The sequence below is a fragment of the Archocentrus centrarchus genome, unplaced genomic scaffold (assembly GCF_007364275.1).
Source record: "Archocentrus centrarchus isolate MPI-CPG fArcCen1 unplaced genomic scaffold, fArcCen1 scaffold_36_ctg1, whole genome shotgun sequence".
NCBI lineage: Eukaryota > Metazoa > Chordata > Actinopteri > Cichliformes > Cichlidae > Archocentrus > Archocentrus centrarchus.
Genome location: NW_022060263.1, coordinates 2,004,000 through 2,025,785, shown reverse-complemented (window position 1 = coordinate 2,025,785; position 21,786 = coordinate 2,004,000). Strand labels below are relative to the sequence as shown.

The window sequence follows — 21,786 nt, the reverse complement described above, 5'->3', positions numbered from 1 at the left end:
TTTTTACAGTTAGGTTGTATACTGACTATGAGTTATAAAAGGCTAAAATGTTTCTCATGACAGGCAATTTAAAATAACATCTGTAGAGTATACAAAACTTCACCTTGGTGACTTCAGGGGCATCAGGGGGTCCAGGTCTGCTGAACTGAGTTTTGACAGTTACAGGCTTACTCTCCATAGCGGGACCAGTACCCATCTTGTTCTCAGCCCTTACTCTGAAAATGTACTCATTCCCTTCCACCAAACGAGTGACATTGCAGTACGGTGTGACCACAGAGGATGAATATGTGGACCAGACCATTCTCCTGGTCTCACATTTCTCTAGGATGTAGCTGTCCACCTCACAACCACCATCATCCTCTGGAGCATCCCATACCACTCTGCACTTGTCAGCTCCAATCCCAGTAATCCTCAGGTTCCTCACTGGGCCGGGAACATCCAGGACATTAATGTTGGCATATGCCGTGAAGGTACCAGCTGAATTGGTGGCAGTGATGATGTATTTTCCTGTGTCACTGCGTCTGGACTTAGTCATCAGAAATTTGGAGTAGTCAGGGCCAGTTTCATAGCTTATTCTGGGATTGTCTCCAACAGCCTTATCTTTTGTCCATTTAACCTCGGGCTGGGGCTTTCCTCTCAGCGCAGCCTCCATTCTGACTGACTCTCCAGCCTTTACTGTCAATGTTCCAGCCAACTTCAGGTCAATGACAGGCTTCTGGATCTCCTCCCTCACCAGAATATCTGCAAGTTTCACCCAGGCACTCTCACCTCCTTCACTGACTGTCTGTACTCTGGATAAAAAGCAAGAAGAATAAAGGTTGATAGTGCATAGATAGATAACACTTAAAGAACACCAAATAAAACAATCAGTAATTATGATGAAGTAACCTACCTGAAGGTGTATGTATGATTTTCCACACACTTATCAGCCAAAAAGAAGGTGTCTGTGAGAGTACTGGTGTTGAGTCTTTGCCACTCCTCAGCATCTTTAGATTTACACTCCAGGTTGTAGGACAGGTTGGGACTTCCGCCATCATAGTCAGGCTTTCTCCACCTCAAACAGACATAATTCTTACCAATGTCAGTGGCTCTGAATTTCTCAGGCTCACCGGGATTATCAATGGGGTCAATGGCCAATAACGGGGTCTTGGTCTCCACAGAGGGTCCTGGTCCTAGCTTGTTTTCAGCGCAGACACGGAACAGGTACTCATGGCCTTCCATCAGCTTGGTCTTGATCTTGCGATTAGTGCAGCTGGAAGAGATCATAGACCACATGCTAATACTAGGCTCTCTGCACTCCACAATGTAGTTGGTGATCTCGGATCCACCATTGTCCTTAGGGGCCTCCCAGTTGATCATGCATGAGTCCTTGGTGGCATAGGTCACATGCAAGTTCTGGCAGTGGCTGGGTCTGTCTAGCACATTAACTGTGATCGTGCAGGAAGCCTCACCACCCTCATTTGAAGCTTTCAGGGTATATTTGCCATGGTCCTCCCTTGTGGCTTCCTTGATCTTTAGGTGGACCATAGGAAGGTTCTGCGTGATGGTGACACGTTTGCTGTTCTCTAAAACTGTCTCTTTTTTCAACCAAAACACTTCAGGGTCAGGGCGAGCTTTGATGTAGCCCATGATGTTGATGTTGTGTCCGACACGCACAGTAACACAATCACGGCAGGTGACCTCCATCTCAATCTCTGGAGGTATAAGGATATCCTGAGCAGTGATCGACTCTGGGATTTCTCTTGGCTCCCCATCTCCAATCATGTTTGAAGCACTGACTCTGAATCTATAGGTCACACCCTCCTCTAGACCCTTCACCCTGTAGGCACACTGCTTGATTAAGTCTTCTACGTTGACTTTTTTCCATTCTTCAGCATCACCTTTTTTCATCTCTACAGTATAACCCAGGATGGGGCTGCCTCCATCTTTGGTCGGTTTGGTCCACACCAGGTCAGCAGTGACCTTGCTGTAATCCTTAACTTTAGGGTTGACAGGGGGACTTGGGACAGTGATGGGTCTGCAGGGTTTACAGGTGTCAGAGATGGGTGAAGGGCCACTATATCCAGCAATATTCTCAGCAAACACTCTGAACTCATACTCGCTGCCCTCAAATAGACCCAGGACTCGGTACCTCAGGTCCTTGCAAGGTGTCTTGTTAACACGAATCCACTTTCCTCCCTTGTGTCTGCGCTCAATGATGTAGCCACTGATCTGACTACCACCATCAGACAGGGGCATGGTCCAGCCAAGTGTAACAGCATCCTCTGAGATATCAGAGGACTGTGGCTTACCAGGAGGACTGGGAGGCATGAAGGAATGCTCAGCAACAGTGGGCTTGCTCTCCAGAGGAGCACCAATGCCCATCTTGTTCTCAGCACGAATGCGAAGTACATATTCCACTCCCCTCTGAAGACGGGTGATTCGGAGCTTAGTGGCAATGCTACCAGAGCTCACACCTCCCCACGTCTCCTTGGTGGACTCTCTTTTCTCCACGATGTAGTTGGTTACAGCGCTCCCACCGTCATCCTTAGGAGGACGCCACTCAATTGTCATAGAATCTGGCGTGACCTCCAGAATGTTGACTGGTCCAATGGGAGCAGCAGGAACATCCAGTACAGTGACATTTAAGGCCACTGTCTTGGTTCCTGCTGGGTTGGACACGGCAAGCAGGTAGGTGCCAGTGTGGTTTCTGGTGCACTCATTAATGTTGAGAACAGTGGAGAAATTATCAGTGTCAATCTTAATGTTGCCCTGGCTGGTGATCTCCTCTCCTTCGATGGACCACTTGGCAGTTGGGACAGGGATTCCTCTCATTATAGCTGGCAGCCTGATGGTGGTTCCAGCCTTCACGATGATGCCTTCAGTGAGCTTAACATCAACTTCAACAATTGGAGCCACTGTGGACATACAAAAAGAGGTTACCTCACACTACCAGACTCCTTACATTCAAAAACATTGAAATAAAGTTAAATTAGTAAAACTTAGAGGTTTTACCAATAGAGTCAGGTTTTTTTTTGTTTTGTTTTGGGTTTTTTTGGTCAAGATTATGTGCCTCCACTATTTCAAAATGCCAGCTCAAGACACATTAGTTTATGTGAACTATGACAGGACATACATTTGCAACACAGTTCTTACTCTAAAACATAAATCTCTAATTTCAGCTGAAAAAAACAAACAAACAATTGGAACAATAATTGAACAATCACCTTATTATATATGAGCCATGTAAAGTCCAATAAAGGTCATGTAAATACCATCTTGCATCCTACCTAGTTTCTCCTGGCAGAGGATGGGCACTGTTGTGTCAGGTCTGCTGAGGCCAATGGCATTCTCAGCCCTCACTCTGAAGCGGTAGGTCTTTCCCTCCTCCAGACCAGTGACATGGCTCTCAGGGATGCTGACAGTCTTCCACTCATACCAGTCTTTCTCTCCCTCTTCCTGATACTCTACGAGGAAGCCTGTGATCTCACTTCCTCCATTACGATCGGGCCAGTTCCAGGCCAACCACACCTCAGTCTTGTCCATGTCAACATGATGCAGGTCTTTGGGAGGACCAGGAGGGACTGGAGGGATGAAAGCAGAATGAAAGAGATTTAGGCTTGAAATTATTCATGTTTTTAGTCCAACACACACACAACCTTCTTTGGGGCTTAAGGAAATTTATTTTCACTTCATCTGGGCATAGCATTTTGGGAGATTTCCTTACCTGGATGATTGAGCATGAATGAAGACATTTATTTTCAGTAGGTTCTTTTGTTGCATTCTTTTGCAGACAATATTTTATGAATAAAAATCATCACATCTCTCTGTGCTAAACATGTCCATTTTGTTTTATTTTTGCACTGTCTCGTTACAAAAATATTGTTGGGAACTGTCCTTGTTTTTGTTTTCTAACACCAAAATAAAATGTGTTGTTACTCACAGAGTGGGTTCATTGCCTTGATGGCCTTTGGTGTCGTAACAAATTCACTGCGGCCAAACTGATTTTCTGCAGCAACTCTAAACACGTAGGATCTGCCTTCCATCAGGTGCTTCAGCATCATGCTGCGTTTCTTGGATGTGGAGCAGACAGGGACCCACTGAGTGGAAGCTGTATCTTTCTTCTCTACTACAAAGTTAGTGATGCGAACACCACCACTGTCTTCTGGGTCTTTCCAGGACAGGTAGGCAGAGTCGCTCCTCACATCAGACACACGGAGGTGCTGGATGGGACCAGGTTTGTCTGAAGAAACACAAAGGCAACATCACCAAAGTGTTAAATATGACACAAAATGATAACTGGAAAATGGAACTGACTAAATATGTCATAGTGGTGATGGATTATTCTCACCAAAAATAAAATATGCTGAATTACACTCACTTTTTCTAGATTAAAAACTGATGCCACACAACTGAACTAAGGTTCAATGCCAGATTTGCCCATTCAAACCTCTACTGAGTTTCAGCTAAAAACAAAGTCTACAAAATAATCCTGTACTTACCAAGAACCAGCACAGTGCAGGTGACAGTCTTGGATCCAGCTGGGTTCTCCACAGTTAGGGTGTAATCTCCACAGTCACCACGGTGACAGAACCTCATCTCCAGCTTGGTGCCTGCCTGACTGGTTTCAATATCTGCCCGAGGGGGAACCTCTGCATCGTTCTTCTTCCAGGTGACAGTAGGGAATGGGACACCTTTGATTCCAGCTATCAGTGTGATGTGAGTGCCAACCATGGCTTTCACCTCTCGTGTCATTCCAGCATCCAGAATCAACTCTGGGGGCTCTGAAAGATGTAAAAGACAGAGGTGTGAGAATTAATGATTAAAAAACACAAGTATTTCAATAGACACACAGGTGCTGGACATAGAATTAGAATATCATGAAAAAGTTGATTTATTTCAGTAATTCCATTTAAAAAGTGAAACTTGTATATTATATTCATTCACTACACACAGACTGATATATTTAAAATGTTTATTTTAAATTTGATGATTATAACTGACAACTAATAAAACCCTCAAATTCAGTATCTCAGAAAATTAGAATATTATAAAAAGGTTCAATATTGAAGACACCTGGTGCCACACTCTAATCAGCTAATTAACTCAGAACACCTGCAAAGGCCTTTAAATGCTCTCTCAGTCTAGTTCTGTAGGCTACACAATCATGGGGAAGACTGCTGACTTGACAGTTGTCCAAAAGACGACCTTTGACACCTCACACAAGGAGGGCAAGACACAAAAGGTCATTGCTAAAGAGGCTGCTGTTCACAGAGCTCTGTGTCCAAGCACATTAATAGAGAGGCGAAGGGAAGGAAAAGATGTGGTAGAAAAAAGTGTACAACAATAGAGATAACCGCACCCTGGAGAGGATTGTGGAACAAAAGGCATTCAAAAATGTGGGGGAGATTCACAAAGAGTGGACTGCAGCTGGAGTCAGAGCTTCAAGAAGCACAGACGTATGCAGACATGTTTCAGCTGTCGCAGTCCTCGTGTCGAGCCGCTCTTGAACCAAAGACAGCGTCAGAAGCGTCTCGCCTGGGCTAAAGACAAAAAGGACTGGACTGCTGCTGAGTGCTCCAAAGTTATGTTCTCTGATCAAAGTCAATGTTGCATTTCCTTTGGAAATCAAGGTCCCAGAGTCTGGAGGAAGAGAGGAGAGGCACAGAGTCCACGCTGGCTGAGGTCCACTGTAAAGTTTCCACAGTGATGGTTTGGGGTGCCATGTCATCTGCTGCTGTTGGTCCACTGTGTTTGCTGAGGTCCACGCAGCCGTCTACCAGGAGGTTTTAGAGCACTTTATGCTTCCTGCTGCTGACCAACTTTATGGAGATGCAGATTTCATTTTCCAACAGGACTTGGCACCTGCACACAGTGCCAAAGCTACCAGTACCTGCTTTAAGGACCATGGTATCCCTGCTCTTCATTGGCCAGCAAACTGGCCTGACCTTTAACCCCATAGAAAATCTATGGGCTATTGTGAAGAGGAAGATGTGATACACCAGACCCAACAATTCAGAAGAGCTGAAGGCCACTATCAGAGCAACCTGGGCTCTCATAACACCTGAGCAGTGCCACAGACTGATCGACTCCATGCCACGCTGCATTACTGCAGTAATCCAGGCAAAAGGAGCCCAACTAAGTACTGAGTGCAGTACATGCTCATACTTTTCATGTTCATACTTTCAGTTGGCCAACATTTCTAAAAATCCATTTTTTGTGTTGGTCTTAAGTAATATTCTAATTTTCTGAGATCCTGAATTTGGGGTTTTCATTAGTTGTCAGTTATAATCATCAAAATAAAAGAAACAAACATTTGAAATATATCAGTCTGTGTGTAATGAATGAATATAATATACAAGCAGGGTTATTATAGTTAATGAAAACGAACGAAATAACGAAAACTGAAATTGAAAAAACATTGTCGTTAACTGAAATAAATAAAAACTAAAATTAAAAGGAAGAAACGACAACTAACTAAAACTGAATTGTGAGTTTACAAAACTAACTAAAACTAACTGAAATTATAGATATTGTTATTTTTTCAAAAGTCTTGTGGATTGATATGAAATCATTTTTTTCCTCTCTCCGAGTTTAAGCTCGGAACGCCGTCGGGCAAATGGGTGCGCATGTGCGTGCGTGCGCACACCGCGCTGCTCCTCAGAGAGTCCCATGTGGTGTTTTTTTGTTTTTTTTTACTATGATAGCACAGATAGCAGCGAGTGTCTTGTTGTGGATGATGTTGTGGATGATGTACGGAACACTTCTTAGTCAGGAAAAAAAACACCAACATCAAAGTAGACCTGAGAAGCGCACACAAGGCAGCTACGGAAACCGCTCTCATCCTACAAGGCAACCCGGCCTGCACCTCCAGAGAAACGTGACTGCTCGTCGGGTCAACGCAGCCACAACGTTGTGTTTAGTCCTTGTGCGTTTCCGGCTACTTTATCAGTCAGATAATAACAATCAGGACTAATAATCAAAGCATCAATATAAAGACTCACAAATGTCAGCAAATTCCTGGAGGGAGCTGCTGAAACTATGGGAATGGACGTGAAGAAATGAAGAAAGTGAAAAAACAGGGACAAATATGTTTGCACCCTAAAAACTGAGCACAAAGAGCGAGGACCAAAAAAACCCCAGCACACAACCACAAGGTAATTAATACACGCAATCCAGCTATACATGCATAAATGCGGACATGAGGTCGGACACTTCCGTAGGCTACAGAGGCCGCAAAGACCCTGCAAGTCTAATCATCGAGCATCTAACCAAGCTAGCTCCAAACCAGAAGCAGCTTCAGGTGGTGAGAACATCAGGATGCAGCTGGATTTGAGCTTTGACTCCTTCAAGGAGTTTGTTTTTGTCAAACACCACATGTAGCTGTTGTTAATCTGCTGCACTGAGGCTGAACTTTATTGGGAGTTTATTGTAGAATTTATCGAGTTTTGGAGTTCATATTGTTAGCAGTTTCTCCCTGTTGATGTTCATGTGTGTCCTTAATATTACACACATTTAGCATGTAGTTCTGCTGTCTGTGAACAGTTGGTTGCTGAATATATTTCTTTAAAGGGTATCTTTAAAGCGTACCTGATTAAGTATGAAAATACTAAAACTAATACTGAAACTAACTAAAACTAAGCATAAAACCAAAAATAAAAACTAATAAAAATGAGCAAAACCACTCTGAAAACTAATTAAAACTAACTGAATTAGAGAAAAAAAAGTAAAAACTAACTAAAACTAAACTATAATGTAAAATCCAAAACTATTATAACCCTGTATACAAGTTTCACTTTTTGAATGGAATTACTGAAATAAACCAACTTTTTCATGATATTCTAATTTTATGACCAGCACCTGTATGTAGAACTTCTAAAATTAAAGTTACAAGCAAACACTGTGCCACTGAAATGACAACTCACCAAGTCTGTCCTGTACTTTGATTGGCTCAGTAATGTTAGCTGGGTTGGACTCCCCGGCAGCATTGACAGCCATGACTCTGAAGCGGTACAAAACACCATCTTCCAGGTTGATAATCTTAAACTTTGTTTCTTTGCAGGAGTCTGGAGTCTGGTTCACCTGTTGACATCAGCAGGGTTAAAGTTCAATATCCCATTTCACCCAGAGATTAAGAGGATGCAATACATAGGTCAGTGAGGTAATTAAAAAAAAAAAAAGGGTGAATGTAGTGTGCAGCAGTTGTTATAGTTGTCTATCTTTTATATCTCTTGCAGACTAGAATACTGCCTCACCTTGTGCCATTCCTCCTCTCCAGCCTTCTGGAACTCCAGCAGGTACCCAAAGATCTTTCCTCTGCCGCTGTCAGTAGGTGGCTCCCAGGACAGGGTCACTGACTCCTTGGTGAAGTCAACAGCCTGTAGGTTCACTGGTGGACTGGGTTTCACTAGAGAAAAGAACAGGCAAAATTCTTGTACCGAATTCACACAACTCTAACAATAACATGAAGTGTAGTTGTGAAAAGTGAACTCACCAATGGGATCTTTGGCAAAGATGGGTTTAGATGGTGGGCTTGGGTCTCCAGCTCCCACTTCATTCTCAGCACTGACCCTGAACTCATACTCACAGCCCTTCAGCAGTTCAGTCACCCAGTAATCCACCTTAGGATGGATTCTTTCTGTGTTACAGCGAACCCACCTGTGAGCAGAGACATAAAGACTGATGTTTTTGTCACAAACAAACATATTCATATTTTTATTTCACATTTGCACTGGATATAAATAAGGTCCAGTTAACCTAACACGCATATTTTTGACTGTGGCAGGGACCCACAGTACCCAGAAAAGACCCACACAGGCAGAGGGAAAAGACACAAACTGCACATAGAAAGTCCCCAGCAGGCCAATGCATTCAAACCCCAGGCCCTATTGCTGTGAAATGACAGGTCAAACTACTGCACCACCTTGTGGCCACAGGTTTAATTTCAGTTTTCTGAAAAAGTCTTATCTGTTAGGTCTTGGGCTGCTGTGAGGCCACACACTTTAAGAAAAAGCAGTGGCTACAGCCACCACAGATTGGTGGCCACCCCACAGTTTGAGTGGTGAAGAATTACATACTCATAGAGCTAAAGTTACATTAACAACAACTAAAAATAAATAGCTTTACCAACAACCAACCAATCGAAATTTGTTGTTACCAGTTCTAAAGATTGTTACAATTCTGGCTGCTCTACTCTGACATAACATCCATGTCTGCATAAGTACATGAAAAAAGTTCCTAGGTTCTAGTGTTGTGTGAATTTAAGAACCTGTTGGCCATGGTCTCCTTCCTCTCCACAATGTAGCCTATGATTGGTTTCCCTCCATCAGCAGGTGGCTCCCAGCTGATCAGGGCAGAGTCATGGTAAACCTCCTTCACTGTGGGCTGCTTAGGAGCATCAGGTACCTCTGCGATGGACACAATCAAATGCAATTACATGCTGTTTTTACTTTAAAACCTTTTTTTTTGTCCCTTTCTTTGTGAACATAGGACTCACTGAAGATGTCTCTAGCTTTAGACTCTGCTGACAGGAGGGGATCGCTAATGCCATAGATGTTCTGAGCCATGATGCGGACAATGTAGTCCCGGCCTTCGATCAGCTTTGGCACCTGAAGCAACAAAGGGTGGCAGGAAATATCAGTGCTCAAGATTTTGCTTGTATAATGAAAGCTTTAGTATTATTTTCTTGATAACAAAATAAACAAAGAATTGTAAAACATCAGCCATTCCAAATTAACTTTTCATAGGATTTCTCACACATAAGGTGCAAACTACTGTGACAGATTGATTGCTCTTGTCATAGGTACAAACTGCCAACATTTTCTCTGCTTAAAACATCTTCGCCTCACCTTGCAGGTGGTCCTGGTACAGGATGAGATGACAGGCATCCACAAGTCTCTGTTGGTATCTCTCTTCTCAATGATGTAGTTGGAAACAGCGCAGCCTCCGTCATCCAGAGGAGGGTTCCAGGAGATTACCATGTAATTCCTGTAGACTTCATTGAACACTACGGGGCCCTCTGGTGGCTGAGGACGGTCTGACAGGAGAAAGAATTTACATCAGTGACCCTCCAGCATTAAAGCATTCATCCCACCCCTGGAGGGGCAATGGGGTATTGTTTTTGATATGTTTGTTTGTTAATAAAATTGCAGCAAAACGAACAGTGTGATTCATATCAAATTTGCATAAAAGATGGCCAGATCACCTGATTACATTTTTGCCATAATTGAATGAATAACATCCTTTTCCTTGTAATATACCATAAATAACTTTTATGACCCACCGTGCAGCTCTAGCGTACTTAAGTCTGGCTTATCTGATTTTCTGTTTGCTTTTGATGTGTGGTGTGTCCAAGTAGTCTAAAAATATCTTGACTTGTTCCAGATCACATGTGACTATTAGATCTTAAATGCTCAAACATGGAGTAGTGACACTGTTGTAAGTTCATTCTTTGAAATTTAGTTCTTACACCTCTAATTTGATTTTAAGTCATAATCTAACAGCTAGGCAGCACGGTGGTATAGTGGTTAGCACTGCTGCCTCAAAGCGAGAGAAGGTCTGGGTTCAGATCCACGTGTTCAGATCTGCGTGTTCTGGTTTTCTCCCTCGATCCAAAGACTTGCACTTAGCGGAGTTAGGTTAATTGGTGATTCTAAGCTAATCCTGAAGAGGATGGAAGGATGTAAACAGCTCAGCACTCTTCTTGATTCACTCCATTAATGCTTATATGCTTCATTTCTGGTGTGAGATGTTGATTAGGATCCATTCTGTGCTGTTACTTCATGCTACCCGGTTCCAAAGCGGGAAGTTATTAGCTTTAACTTTGAAACGCTTCTCTAAAATTAAAACACTGCATGTGAATTCAGAGCGCATGTGCTGTACAACCACTCACCGACCACAACGATGGTGCAGATTCCTAAGCGAGTGCCGGCAGCATTCTCCACACTGACACAATACCGGCCACTGTGTTCTCTCTTGGCCTTGCTGATGCTGAGGCTGAGGTGATGAGTGGTGGTGTGGAGGCTGATTTCCTCATCTGCCTTCAGGTCCTCATCATTCTTTGTCCAGGCGATAGCAGGGGCTGGTTTACCGCTGTAGCGTCCCGATAGCATACAGGTGTCTCCTACTTTTACCATTATCTTGTCCCTGAACTCCAGATCCAGAGTAGGTGGCTCTGTAGGGGAAACACTTAAGTTAGTTATTAGATCAGCTGAAAAGTTCCCCCTAACTCTTTTTCTCTGAGGCTCATGGGAACAACTCCAGTTCCACATTAACATAAGATAATTTCCACATTTATGGCTATTATGACACATTTTGTATTTTGGACAATATAAATGTCTAGCTAAAAGCCATGTGTCTCCACAAACCACCACCTTATTGTGATGGAGGGGTTTATATGAACTAGTGATTCCAGGGGCTATGTTGTCTCTGGGCTTTTGCCCCTGGTAAGGTTTCCCAAGGCAAAGTGGTGCTGGGTGAGGGGCCAGACAAAGAATCATTCCAGCAATTTTTATGAGAGGAAGATCAAGGGAACAGTTTATCCTGCCTGGGATAGGGTTACCGGGGGCCCAGGTCTGTGTGAGGGAGAGTGCCTGGTGGGTGGGCCTTAGCCTGTGAAGCCCAGCATGGCACAGTCCGAAGAGGAGCCATGGACCCACCCTCCTGTAGGCCCACCACCTGTAGGAGGCACTGTAGGGGTCAAGTGCAGTTTATGTCGTGCCGTGGCCAAGGGCGGAGACCCTGGCAGATCGATCTGTGGCTATTAAGGCTCGCGATTGGGACATGGAGTGTCACCTGTCTGGTGGGGAAGGAGCCTGAGCTAGTGCGTGAGGTTGAGAGATACCAGCTAGATAGTTGGGATCACCTCAACCCACAGCCAGGGCTCTGGAACCAGTCTCCTGGAGAGGGGCTGGATTCCTTTCAAGTCCACAGTTGCCCTCTGTGAGAGGCATGGGCTGAGGTGGGTATCCTTGTATCCCCTCTGTTTCCTGCCTGTATGTTGGAGTTTTTACCTTTGGATGAGAGGTTTGTTTCTCCGTGGCTTCAGGGTGGGGAATGGGTCCTGACTGTTGTCTGTGCTTATGCACCGAACAACATTTCACCCCAACCTTCTTGGAGTCGCTGGATGGGGTCTCAAGGATGCTTCATCTGGTGACTCAGTCTTCCCACCGGGAGACTTCAAAGCTCACATGGGAAACGACAGTAAGATCTGGAAGGGTACGGTGAGAGGGACGGCCTACCTGATAACCTGAGTGGCGTCCTGTTATTGGACCTCTATGAAAGTCACAGGTTGTCCATAACAAACACCATGTTCGAAGATAAGCCTGTCCATAAGCGCACGTGGCATCAGGACACCCTAGATCACGGGTCAATGATCAATTTTGTAATCATGTCAGATTAGATCTGCTGCTGTATGTTCTGGACACTGAAGAGAGAACCTGAGCTGTTAGCTGACCACCACCTGGTATGGCTCAGGTGGCGGAGTGGCTGGACAGACCTGGTACATGTAAGTGTATAGTGAGGGTGCACCAGAAATGCCTGGCAGAGGCCCCAGTCCGCAAGATCTTCAACTTTGACAATATTCCATGGGAGGTTGAGGACTTTGAGTCAGAATGGACCGTGTGCCGCACCTCCATTGTTGAGGCTGCCACACAGAGCTGCAGCTGAAAGATGGTTGGTGCCTGTCGTGGTGGTAATCCTATCAGGCTCGGATAGCCTGCGGTTCACATCTTCAAGAAGAAGTGGTCCTCCAACAACTGGGGGAATCACACCCCTAAGCCTCCCTGGGAAGGTTTATTCTAGGGTGCTGGAAAGGAGAGTTCATTAGTCAAACCTCAGATTCAGGAGAAACAATGCATTTGTCCTCCTGGTGTTGGAACGCTGGACCAGCTCTTTATCCTCTCAAAAATATTGCAGTGTGCATGGGTGTTGCCCATCCAGTCTACAAGTGTTTTGTGGATGTGGAAAAGGGATTTGACCGCGTCCCTCAGGGTACTGTAGGGGGTGCTGCAGGAGTATGGGCTGTCTGGCGCGTTGTTATAGGCCATTCAGTCCCGGTACAATGGCAGTGAGAGCTTGGTTCGCATTGACGGTGGGTGCTGCCAGGGCTGCCCGTTGTCAGAGTAGAGCTGCTGCTGCTCCACGTTAAAAGGAGCCAGTTGAGGTGGTTTGGGCATCTGACTAGGATGCCTCCTGGGCGCCTCTCGTGTGAGGTGCTCCGGGCATGTCCTACCAAGCGGAAGCCATGGGGTAGAACCAAGCACCACTACAACACTGCATGAAGATCAGCAACACTGATCTGCAGGCCAGACTCAATATCTCTCAACTGGACTGGGGAACGCCTTAGTGTTGGATAAGCTGGAGGAAGTGGCTGGGAAGAGGGAGGTTCCCCCCAGCCACTTCCACTGGTTTTCTCTGCTTAGGTCAGTGTTCCCGTGAACTGACCTCAGATAAGCACAAGAAAAACGATGGATGGACATCTCTAGTTTTTCAGATACAGTTATTGCAGTCATCTTGTGTTACTCACCAAGTTCATCTTTGCACTGCACAGGTTTGGTGGCAAAAGATGGTTTGCCCTGTCCCACCTGGTTGACAGCAGAGACTCTGAATTCATGGCTTGAGCCTTCCTTCAGCCCAGTTAGCGTGAACTTCCTATCCATCAGCTTCTCCTCCCCACCGACTTTCACAAAGTTGTCATGGCCAATCATTCGGGACTCAAGAACATAGCTGGTCACGTCTGCACCACCATCATATTTGGGTGGTCTCCAGGCAACAGAGAGGGAGTCTTTGGAAACAGCTGTGATGATGAGGTTCTCAGGACGCTCTGGGACAGCTGTAGGAGACACAAACACAGAAGCCAAGCTCAGACACTTCCAGCAGTTTTTTCTTCGATCCAACTCTGATTGTACATGACTATCAAAGAGTTTCGTGCCTCATAAGCTTTAGAATATCTGTTGTTTGCCTGAGTATAATAATAATATAATAATCGGCACAAATTATGAGGAGCTAACTTGAAAAAAGAAGACCATATCCATTTTATATAGAAATAGAAATCCAGATTTACTTTACAGTTTTTAAGTCTGGTTGGGTGATATTAAGTTTACTTTACTTACTTTAATTTATTTAAAAAGGGACTGACTACATTATAAGGTTCAAATTATTGAAAACATATAAAATAAATACTTTTTTTAAGCAAATGCTTTCAAGTATTTAAGCTCAATGTCTTACAGTTTTGTTTGATTCACTTACTTTTTAGAAACAAAAGAAAAAACTTTATTTAAATGTAGGTAAGTTTTCATTATTAACCCATCGCCGATTTGAGATGACGTAGCACCGGGACTCTGCTGCACTGAGTCTCCATTTCAACATGAATCTAAAGTGCAGACTTCAAACTACGTACCAGTTTTTAAATTGTGTTGATAGACCAAGTAAAACCAGAGTTATGACCAATAATTTACGCTGTACTTTTTCCTGTATATTACCCTCATGTTCGATGCGCGTTTTGTGCAGGAAGAAACAGGAAAAATGGGAGTCTCGCTAACAGGAAGTGCTTGCTAACAAAACAAAACAAAAATAAATCCCGACAACCCCTCTCCTATTGGTGGAAAAATGCACCATATCAACCAATCAGAAAATTATGCTGTAACACGATGCATTTGGGTGCATTTGGTTGCATGTGGCTGCTGAGGAACAGGTGAAAGTGATAAAAGAGAAAATATTGATGGCAAGTTTTGCCTGTGATGGGCCCCTCAGTCTGGTGGAGGACAGAAACTGTTTTGTGAGGTGGCATAAATAACTTGTGTGGCATCTTAATGTGAGTCCTGATTGCTCTGCCAATAGTTGTACTGAAAAACACCTGAGGCCTTTCCTGCAATTTAATGTGAATAATTGTATAAAACTTTATTATTTACTATATTTATACATAAGTTTTGAAAATTTACAACTTATATTTAGATTTTAAGTTGTAAAAATAATTCGTTAAGCATGTTTGTGATTTTTACAGTAAAAAAATCTAACTTTTTGTACTCGGATTTTATGTTTTTATGTGATTTTAAGCCCACTGTGTTAATACAGTATGTCAAAATGAAAAAATAACTGTACAGGCACACACATGATGTGGTGCTGAAAAAAATGATACCAAACAAGGCAAGGTAAACAGTTTCTAAGGTCAACTATAAAGCTAAAAAAAATAGTAGTCAAAAACGGCCAAATATACCCCGGACACCATAGGGTTAATAAAGTAAACCATAAGTATATGTTTTTTTGTTTCAAAATACTACTGCATTTGGCTAGGGTCAGTGTCACTACTGGCAGCATGAGGCAATACATGGACCCTACAGAGGCTGCACAGGTAGTCCAGCTCCTCCAATACGTGCCATTGCCAGAAGTGTCTCCCAGCACAGTCTCAGAGCACGGAGGAGAGTCTAAACTAGGAGAGCTGGACAGGGCTACAGAAAGTCCTTAATCAACAGGACTGGGATCTGCTTCTTTGTGTAAGGAGGAACAGGATGAGCACTGCAGAGCTACAACATGACCTCCAGCAGCCACTGGTATGAATGTCTCTGACCAAACAATCAAACAGACTTTATGAGGGTGGCCTGAGGGCCCGACGTCCTCTAGTGGGCGCTGTGCTTACTTCCCAGCACCGTGGAGCGGTGATAAGATAAAACATATCTGAAATAATTTCTGTCTATTATGTGTTTTCTACTTCCATGATAACCCCTAAAATTGTAAATAAGTTGCAACTAAGATGTTTTCACAGCTAAATCACTGACTATTTTCTTTTCAGGTTACTGTATGCTGGACTTACAGATGGGGTCTTTGATGAGAACCATCTTGTCGGTCTCGATGAAAGGTCCCATGCCTATTATGTTCTCAGCAGCGATCCTAAAGAAATAGCCCTTGCCATCGATGAGTCCCTGTACTACAGCATTGTTCCTCGTCACTGTGTAAGATACAGAGGTCCAACCCATGCGGTCCGACTCCCTCTTCTCGATAATATAGTTGGTGATGGCTGAGCCGCCATCATCTTCAGGGGTGTACCAGGTCAACTTGCAAGAGTCTTCGGTCAGGTTTTCTCCACTGAAGGGAAGACCAACTGGTCCAGGAACATCTGGAGTGTTGAGGGAGGAGACAGAAATGAAAATATAGAAAAAGTTCTATTTTAAATATAATGTATAATTTGAATTTCTATCATGTGTGATCAGTTACCATGTAAATAACTGTAGAAATTCTGCCTGGATATGTGGTTAAGAAAATGGATGGATGTAGACAGACCTGCATCTCCTGCATCAGCAGATCCAATTCATTTGAGGTGAAACTGATTACCTACCCAGGACCTCAACGATGATAGCCTTCTTCCTCTCTCCACCCTCATTCTTGGCACTCAGTGTATAGATGCCCTGGTGTTGGCGTCTGCAGTTCTTAATGACCAGTGAATTGGAGATGCCTGTCTTCTCCACCATGGCCTCTTTGGGAACCTCACTGTCATCTCGACACCAGGTGATCTGCGGGGCAGGTTTACCAGACACATAGGCGATGATCCGTATGGTGCCGCCAGCATGGACCACAATTTTCTCCTTCACTGAGGCGTCAAGATCCATCTCGGGAGGAACTGCATGAGACAGGAACGGTTTTGTTTTGTTTTGCTTTGTTTGCCTGTTTTACTAAAATGTCTCCAAATTTCTTGCTGCCTTGACAGATGTTAAGGTTGGATTTGTGCCTTACTTGTTCTGTCTTTGACCTCAATGAGCTCAGACACAAATCCAGGGTCTCCTACTCCAGCAGAATTCTTGGCTCGCACTCTGAAGCGGTACAGACCACCTTCTTTCAGACCGGCCACCACAAATTTAGTTCCTCTGATCTCAGTGTCCTTTGCCTGGACAGAGATTAGATGCAAATAAGCTTTCACTCATTCATGCTTCACTGACGCAACCTTGACTTGCTCTTAACTAGTGTGATATTCATAAATCCTCAAGGGACACGCAGACATTAAAGATGAATTCAGAGAAACACAGATATCATTCTGTACACTAACGTTGGCAGATAAGAAAAATATGTTTTACTTCATTATATGTCATCATCGCTTTTCTTCATACATTTAAAGTATTGGTGCTTCATGTGATTCACTGCATTTTATTCAGTTCGGGACTGTTTGGCTCCAGATGTTAGTTTATTGGGTATCATTGTTCAGCATTCTAAGTCATATGTATTTTATGATAACTCTAATAGGGTTTGGGGTTCTTCAATGCTCCTCAGTCAAAATGGAACATTTCAGTATCAAACACATCCTTCCAAACCTCTATTTTCTCTGCATACAACCTAAAAACATATGTATGATTTCCAGCTTTCTCCAGCACTGCCTTAGCTTGTTGATTTTCATGTTTCTGTTGATCTCCTTTGTCTGGGGCTCAGTTTTCTGATTATTTTCCATTTGAATTTATGACCACATGCGCCTCCCTGATCAAAGTATGGATGGATGTATCTAAGGTATTTAATAATCAGGGCTGTAATGACATGTGCAGGGTTCTAGCCGGTGGTTGATCACCTGGTGCTATGCGAGGCTGAGAGTTTCAGTTCTTCACTATCTGAACTGATTGCTATCGCCACAGTTAGCAAACGGGTGTGGATATTAGCATTAGCAAGGGGTCGTATGACCACCCCCAATACCACTGTGAACGTCTGGCTAGAATCCTGATGTGACTTTGTCCAAAAGTGTTTCCTGTCATTGAGAGAGCTTTGGTTTGAAGTCTATTAATGCTGACTTACTCCCCTCTTGGAACAACAGTGTGAAATGGCAGTCACTACTTGTTTTCAATTAAGCCGCTTGGACAGCTGTGGCTCAGGAGGCTAAGTGGGTCGTCTACCAATGAGAAGATGATTCAATCCCCAGTTCTCCCAATCTGCCTGCCAAAGTGTCCTTAGGGAAGATACTGAACCCCAAATTTGTCCTGATGAGAGTGTCTGTGATAGCTAGAAAGCACTCAAGCCTCAGTGAGTCTATCCACTAACAATTCAAACAAATTTATTCAAACTAAGTGGCTGTCAGACTGTACTCGTTTTTTTGCTTTTATGATACACATTTAGGATTTACTTCAAGGAGCTGGAGAAACAAACAAAAAAAAAAGACAAAAACATATACTGGAGTTTTATTTTGAATAAGAAGCTGAAGTTAGACAATAGGTTGTTTTTTTTTGTTCTTTTTTATTTACCTTCTCCCAGCCCTCATCTGTCTCTGGCACCTTCTCCTCCTCAGCTTCACTCAGCAGCAGCCTCCTCTGAGCTTTTTTCTCCTCTTCCTCTTTGTTCACCTCCTTGAACTCCACAATGTAGCCTGTGACCTTTGACCCTCCGTCCACCAGAGGAGGGATCCACTCCAGCTCAACCGTAGACTTAGTCCAGTCTGTTACCTTTGGAGTGGGTGGACCTGGAGGCTCTGCATACACAGATAAAATACTGTAATGTTGTAGTTTCTTTTTCTTAAATATCATTAGAAGCATCTAGAATGGTAAAATATTATGCTTTAATATATCTGCTTTCTGGAGCTTGGCACTTCATTTGTGACCTAGAAAATTATAGTTAGAGAACTAGAAATGGCAGCTAGTCTCATTCTGCAGCCAGATGTCATTTGACCAATAAGCAAACTTAAAGCTGCTGATGAAGGCCACAAAATCATGCTAAAAGCACGTACTCAAAGAGTTGTTGTGCTGTTTTTTTGTTTACTTTTTTTAACTGCTTTAGTATTGAGAGAAGGTTATTTAACATGATCTAATCTCTGTTAAACTGTTTTTCCTATAAGATCCTATAACACAGTAATAACTTCTCTGTCTTACTTATGGGGTCTCTGCAGAGTATGGGGTCAGAGGGCACACTGGGCAAACCACAGCCAGCGGCATTGACAGCAATGACCCTGAACTGGTACATGGCTCCTTCCAGTAGGCCAGTGACATCCCAGTTGTTGCCCAGCGGCAGTGCACGAATGGGCTCCCGGTTGACACGGGTCCAGCGCTTGCCCGTGGTCTCCTTCTTCTCAATGATATAGCCAGTGATGGAGGACCCACCATCGTACTTGGGTTCATCCCAGTTGACAGTCATTGACTCTAGGCAGACGTCTGTTACAGTGGGTTTCTCACACTGACCAGGGACAGCTGCAAGAGGACAGAGCCATAATCCATAATTAGCACATAAGGTGTGCATCAGTAACCAGACAGACTCATGAGAATGGTCCTGTGGTGCAGGTGTTAATGACACAGTGTAATATGTCATGTATTGTTCATCTAAGGTTGTATTTACCTAATTTTAAGACCTGCTAAGGATCAGATTCTTTTATTATGTCCTGATATGTAAAACCATAGAATTTAGAGACAGTGTACTTTTCATCATGTTAGAAAATGATGATAGTAAAATGTACAGTGATAAAATATGAAGTGTAACAGAGATTTGTGATGAGACAAAGAAACATAATGGTCTAGACTCACTGAAAAGATTTCTGGCCTTCTCCGGCTCACTGATCAACGGTGGGCCCACTCCAAACTTGTTTTGGGCCATGACTCTGAACTCATACTCGTGGTTCTCTGTCAGCCGGGTTACCACATAGGCACACTCTTTGGGATCATTGGAGACATGGACCCAGGACTTCCTGTTCTCCTCACGCTTCTCAACCACGTAGTTGGTGATCTTAGATCCGCCATCGTCGGTGGGAGGGTTCCAGGCCAGGCCTATCCTCTCTGCAAACACCTCTGTGAACTTGATTGGTCCCACAGGTGGTCCCGGAGGTCCTACGTAGGGAGGGAGGCTGAGTCACATTTGGTTTTCATCTTTACATGAAAAAAACTGCAAACAATTATTTTCTTAAAATTCTCACCTAAGAAATTACTTCAACCAATGACCACTTGAATATCAACTGTTAGGATTTATTTTATCACCCAATGTTAATATTCAAAGTTATTATTCCCACTTCTGTTTATTTGCAGCTAAACTGCTTTCCACAATGTAATAAATGCATATTGTGTAGCAGGAAAATTTGAGGCCTGTGTGAGTTGCTCTTATTTGTGTTCAGGGCCCTAGAAGCTCTGCTACCCCTCCCTAATAGTCCGCTGTCACCTAGCAGGCCCTCTCAGACCATCCTCAGAGCATACTCATCTTCTGCCCTAGCCCCGTGATGAACCTGTTGCTCATTAAATTCATGCTAAGGGGTCTCAACTCATAAAACTGCCCGATTTTGGGTTAGTGTACAGGACACCAGTCCTCCTGTTTGCCCATTGTTTGATTTATACTGGATATAGGGATAATTCTGTCCAGTGGACCTAGCTGAGGTCCACTGGACAGAAAATAGCTTTGGAAATGCAAATCAAGAAAGTATAAATCTGTCCATGCAACAGGTTCGGGGGCAAACCGGGCCTCATTTTCGTCCTCATATCTGGTCAAGCATATGTGTGAGGAGTTGTAAATCCTTCTCCAAGAGTGCCTTGCGATGGCCTCAAAGAGGTTTTGGCTGACAATTACTATGATGAATTTTTCTTACTGTCTTGTTGATGTATTGAAAATGCCCCGGGATGTTTGTGCCCTTTCAGATAATGACAGTAGAATTAATGACAGTTTCCAATGAATGTTTGTAAATCGCTGACTGTGCACAAAACCTTAGACAAAGAACGGCAGATAGTATATAAGGGGATGAGTATCAGTAAGTGGGGGCAGTGTGTACGTACGGTGTGGGTGCTGTTACTGTCCGTTCTTCTCTTGCTAACTGCTAAGGCACAAACTCCCGGGAGGCTTCTGCTTTTTGTAACTTTGTCTGTTAATAAACCTTGGTAACAAAACCTGCCCATCTCCAGTGATTTTTTAAGAAGTCTTGCTCACCGGCTGAGGAGCCATCTCGCTCTATTGGGGCTATTTTTCTCCTGCAAAAAGGGTGACGGGAGTGTCGGCCTCGAACCCAACACAACCCTACTATCAATTATACAAATTAAAGTACTGTGAATAATTACAGGATAATTGATTACCTGCTATTAACCTTCATTTGACACAACTTCACAGAACTTTATTAAACTATCAGTCTCTGGTTCAAAGTACAAGTGGACCAAATGAGACTCATTTCTCTGTGAAGATTACAGTTTTTAATCAAACATCGAGGACTTAGACAAAGAACTGACTTTGGATAATGGTAAGGCTTAAAGTCGGGGGCATAGCTGCTTTGATTCGCAGGTATGCAAACACAGCTGCCTGAGTTGGCACACCTGTGGGAATCACTGAACTGTATCATATTTGTGTTGTTCATGCCTTTAAATGTAATGATCTGACAAATAATGTGGTCTGCTATGTGCTGCAGCCAACACAACAGGTTTGTGCAATATTTTTTTAGAGTTGCAAAGATACATCTTAAATTTGAATTTCTTACCAAACACTGAGAGCTTAATGTCCTTGCAAACAGTGCCCAGACTATTACTGGCTGTCAGGCTGTAGAGGGAGCTGTCGTGCCTGGTGGCTTGCTGTATCAGAAGGGTGCACTTATCCTGGGTCACTAGTTTGTTGATATGCTGGTCATACTGAATCGCAGACTTCTCTTCAGGTTTGGCCAGGCTGGCTTTGTGCCAAGTGAGCCTGGGGAACGGACAGCCACTAACTTTGGCCACAATGCTGACATCACAGCCCTCCTCACCCTCCATAGCCTCACGCAGCTCAATAGTGGGAGGACCTGCAGAAAGAAATTCAACGCTTTATGAAAACAAATAGTTTGTTTTGTTGACCATCTTCATAAAAATAACTGAAAACAACATTCTGAACAACATTCATGAAACATTTGTCTGTCTG

General features: G+C 43.6%; 1 protein-coding gene across 1 annotated transcript in view; it reads right to left on the bottom strand.

Annotated features, from left to right (window-relative positions):
- Positions 1 to 21,786, bottom strand: part of ttn.2 (titin, tandem duplicate 2) — a 266,459-nt gene that overhangs the window by 69,552 nt on the left and 175,121 nt on the right. The window contains exons 164-183 of the mRNA XM_030724391.1: positions 21,374 to 21,670; positions 19,455 to 19,754; positions 18,810 to 19,124; positions 18,189 to 18,412; positions 16,705 to 16,855; positions 16,310 to 16,591; positions 15,788 to 16,090; positions 13,505 to 13,810; positions 10,871 to 11,152; positions 9,828 to 10,015; positions 9,476 to 9,587; positions 9,248 to 9,386; positions 8,474 to 8,637; positions 8,235 to 8,386; positions 7,905 to 8,061; positions 4,482 to 4,763; positions 3,923 to 4,222; positions 3,270 to 3,563; positions 893 to 2,897; positions 104 to 791 (exon numbers count right to left, since the gene is read on the bottom strand). Coding sequence (XP_030580251.1) covers positions 104 to 791; positions 893 to 2,897; positions 3,270 to 3,563; positions 3,923 to 4,222; positions 4,482 to 4,763; positions 7,905 to 8,061; positions 8,235 to 8,386; positions 8,474 to 8,637; positions 9,248 to 9,386; positions 9,476 to 9,587; positions 9,828 to 10,015; positions 10,871 to 11,152; positions 13,505 to 13,810; positions 15,788 to 16,090; positions 16,310 to 16,591; positions 16,705 to 16,855; positions 18,189 to 18,412; positions 18,810 to 19,124; positions 19,455 to 19,754; positions 21,374 to 21,670 — 6,941 coding nt within the window. The remainder of the gene's footprint in view (positions 1 to 103; positions 792 to 892; positions 2,898 to 3,269; positions 3,564 to 3,922; positions 4,223 to 4,481; positions 4,764 to 7,904; positions 8,062 to 8,234; positions 8,387 to 8,473; positions 8,638 to 9,247; positions 9,387 to 9,475; positions 9,588 to 9,827; positions 10,016 to 10,870; positions 11,153 to 13,504; positions 13,811 to 15,787; positions 16,091 to 16,309; positions 16,592 to 16,704; positions 16,856 to 18,188; positions 18,413 to 18,809; positions 19,125 to 19,454; positions 19,755 to 21,373; positions 21,671 to 21,786) is intronic.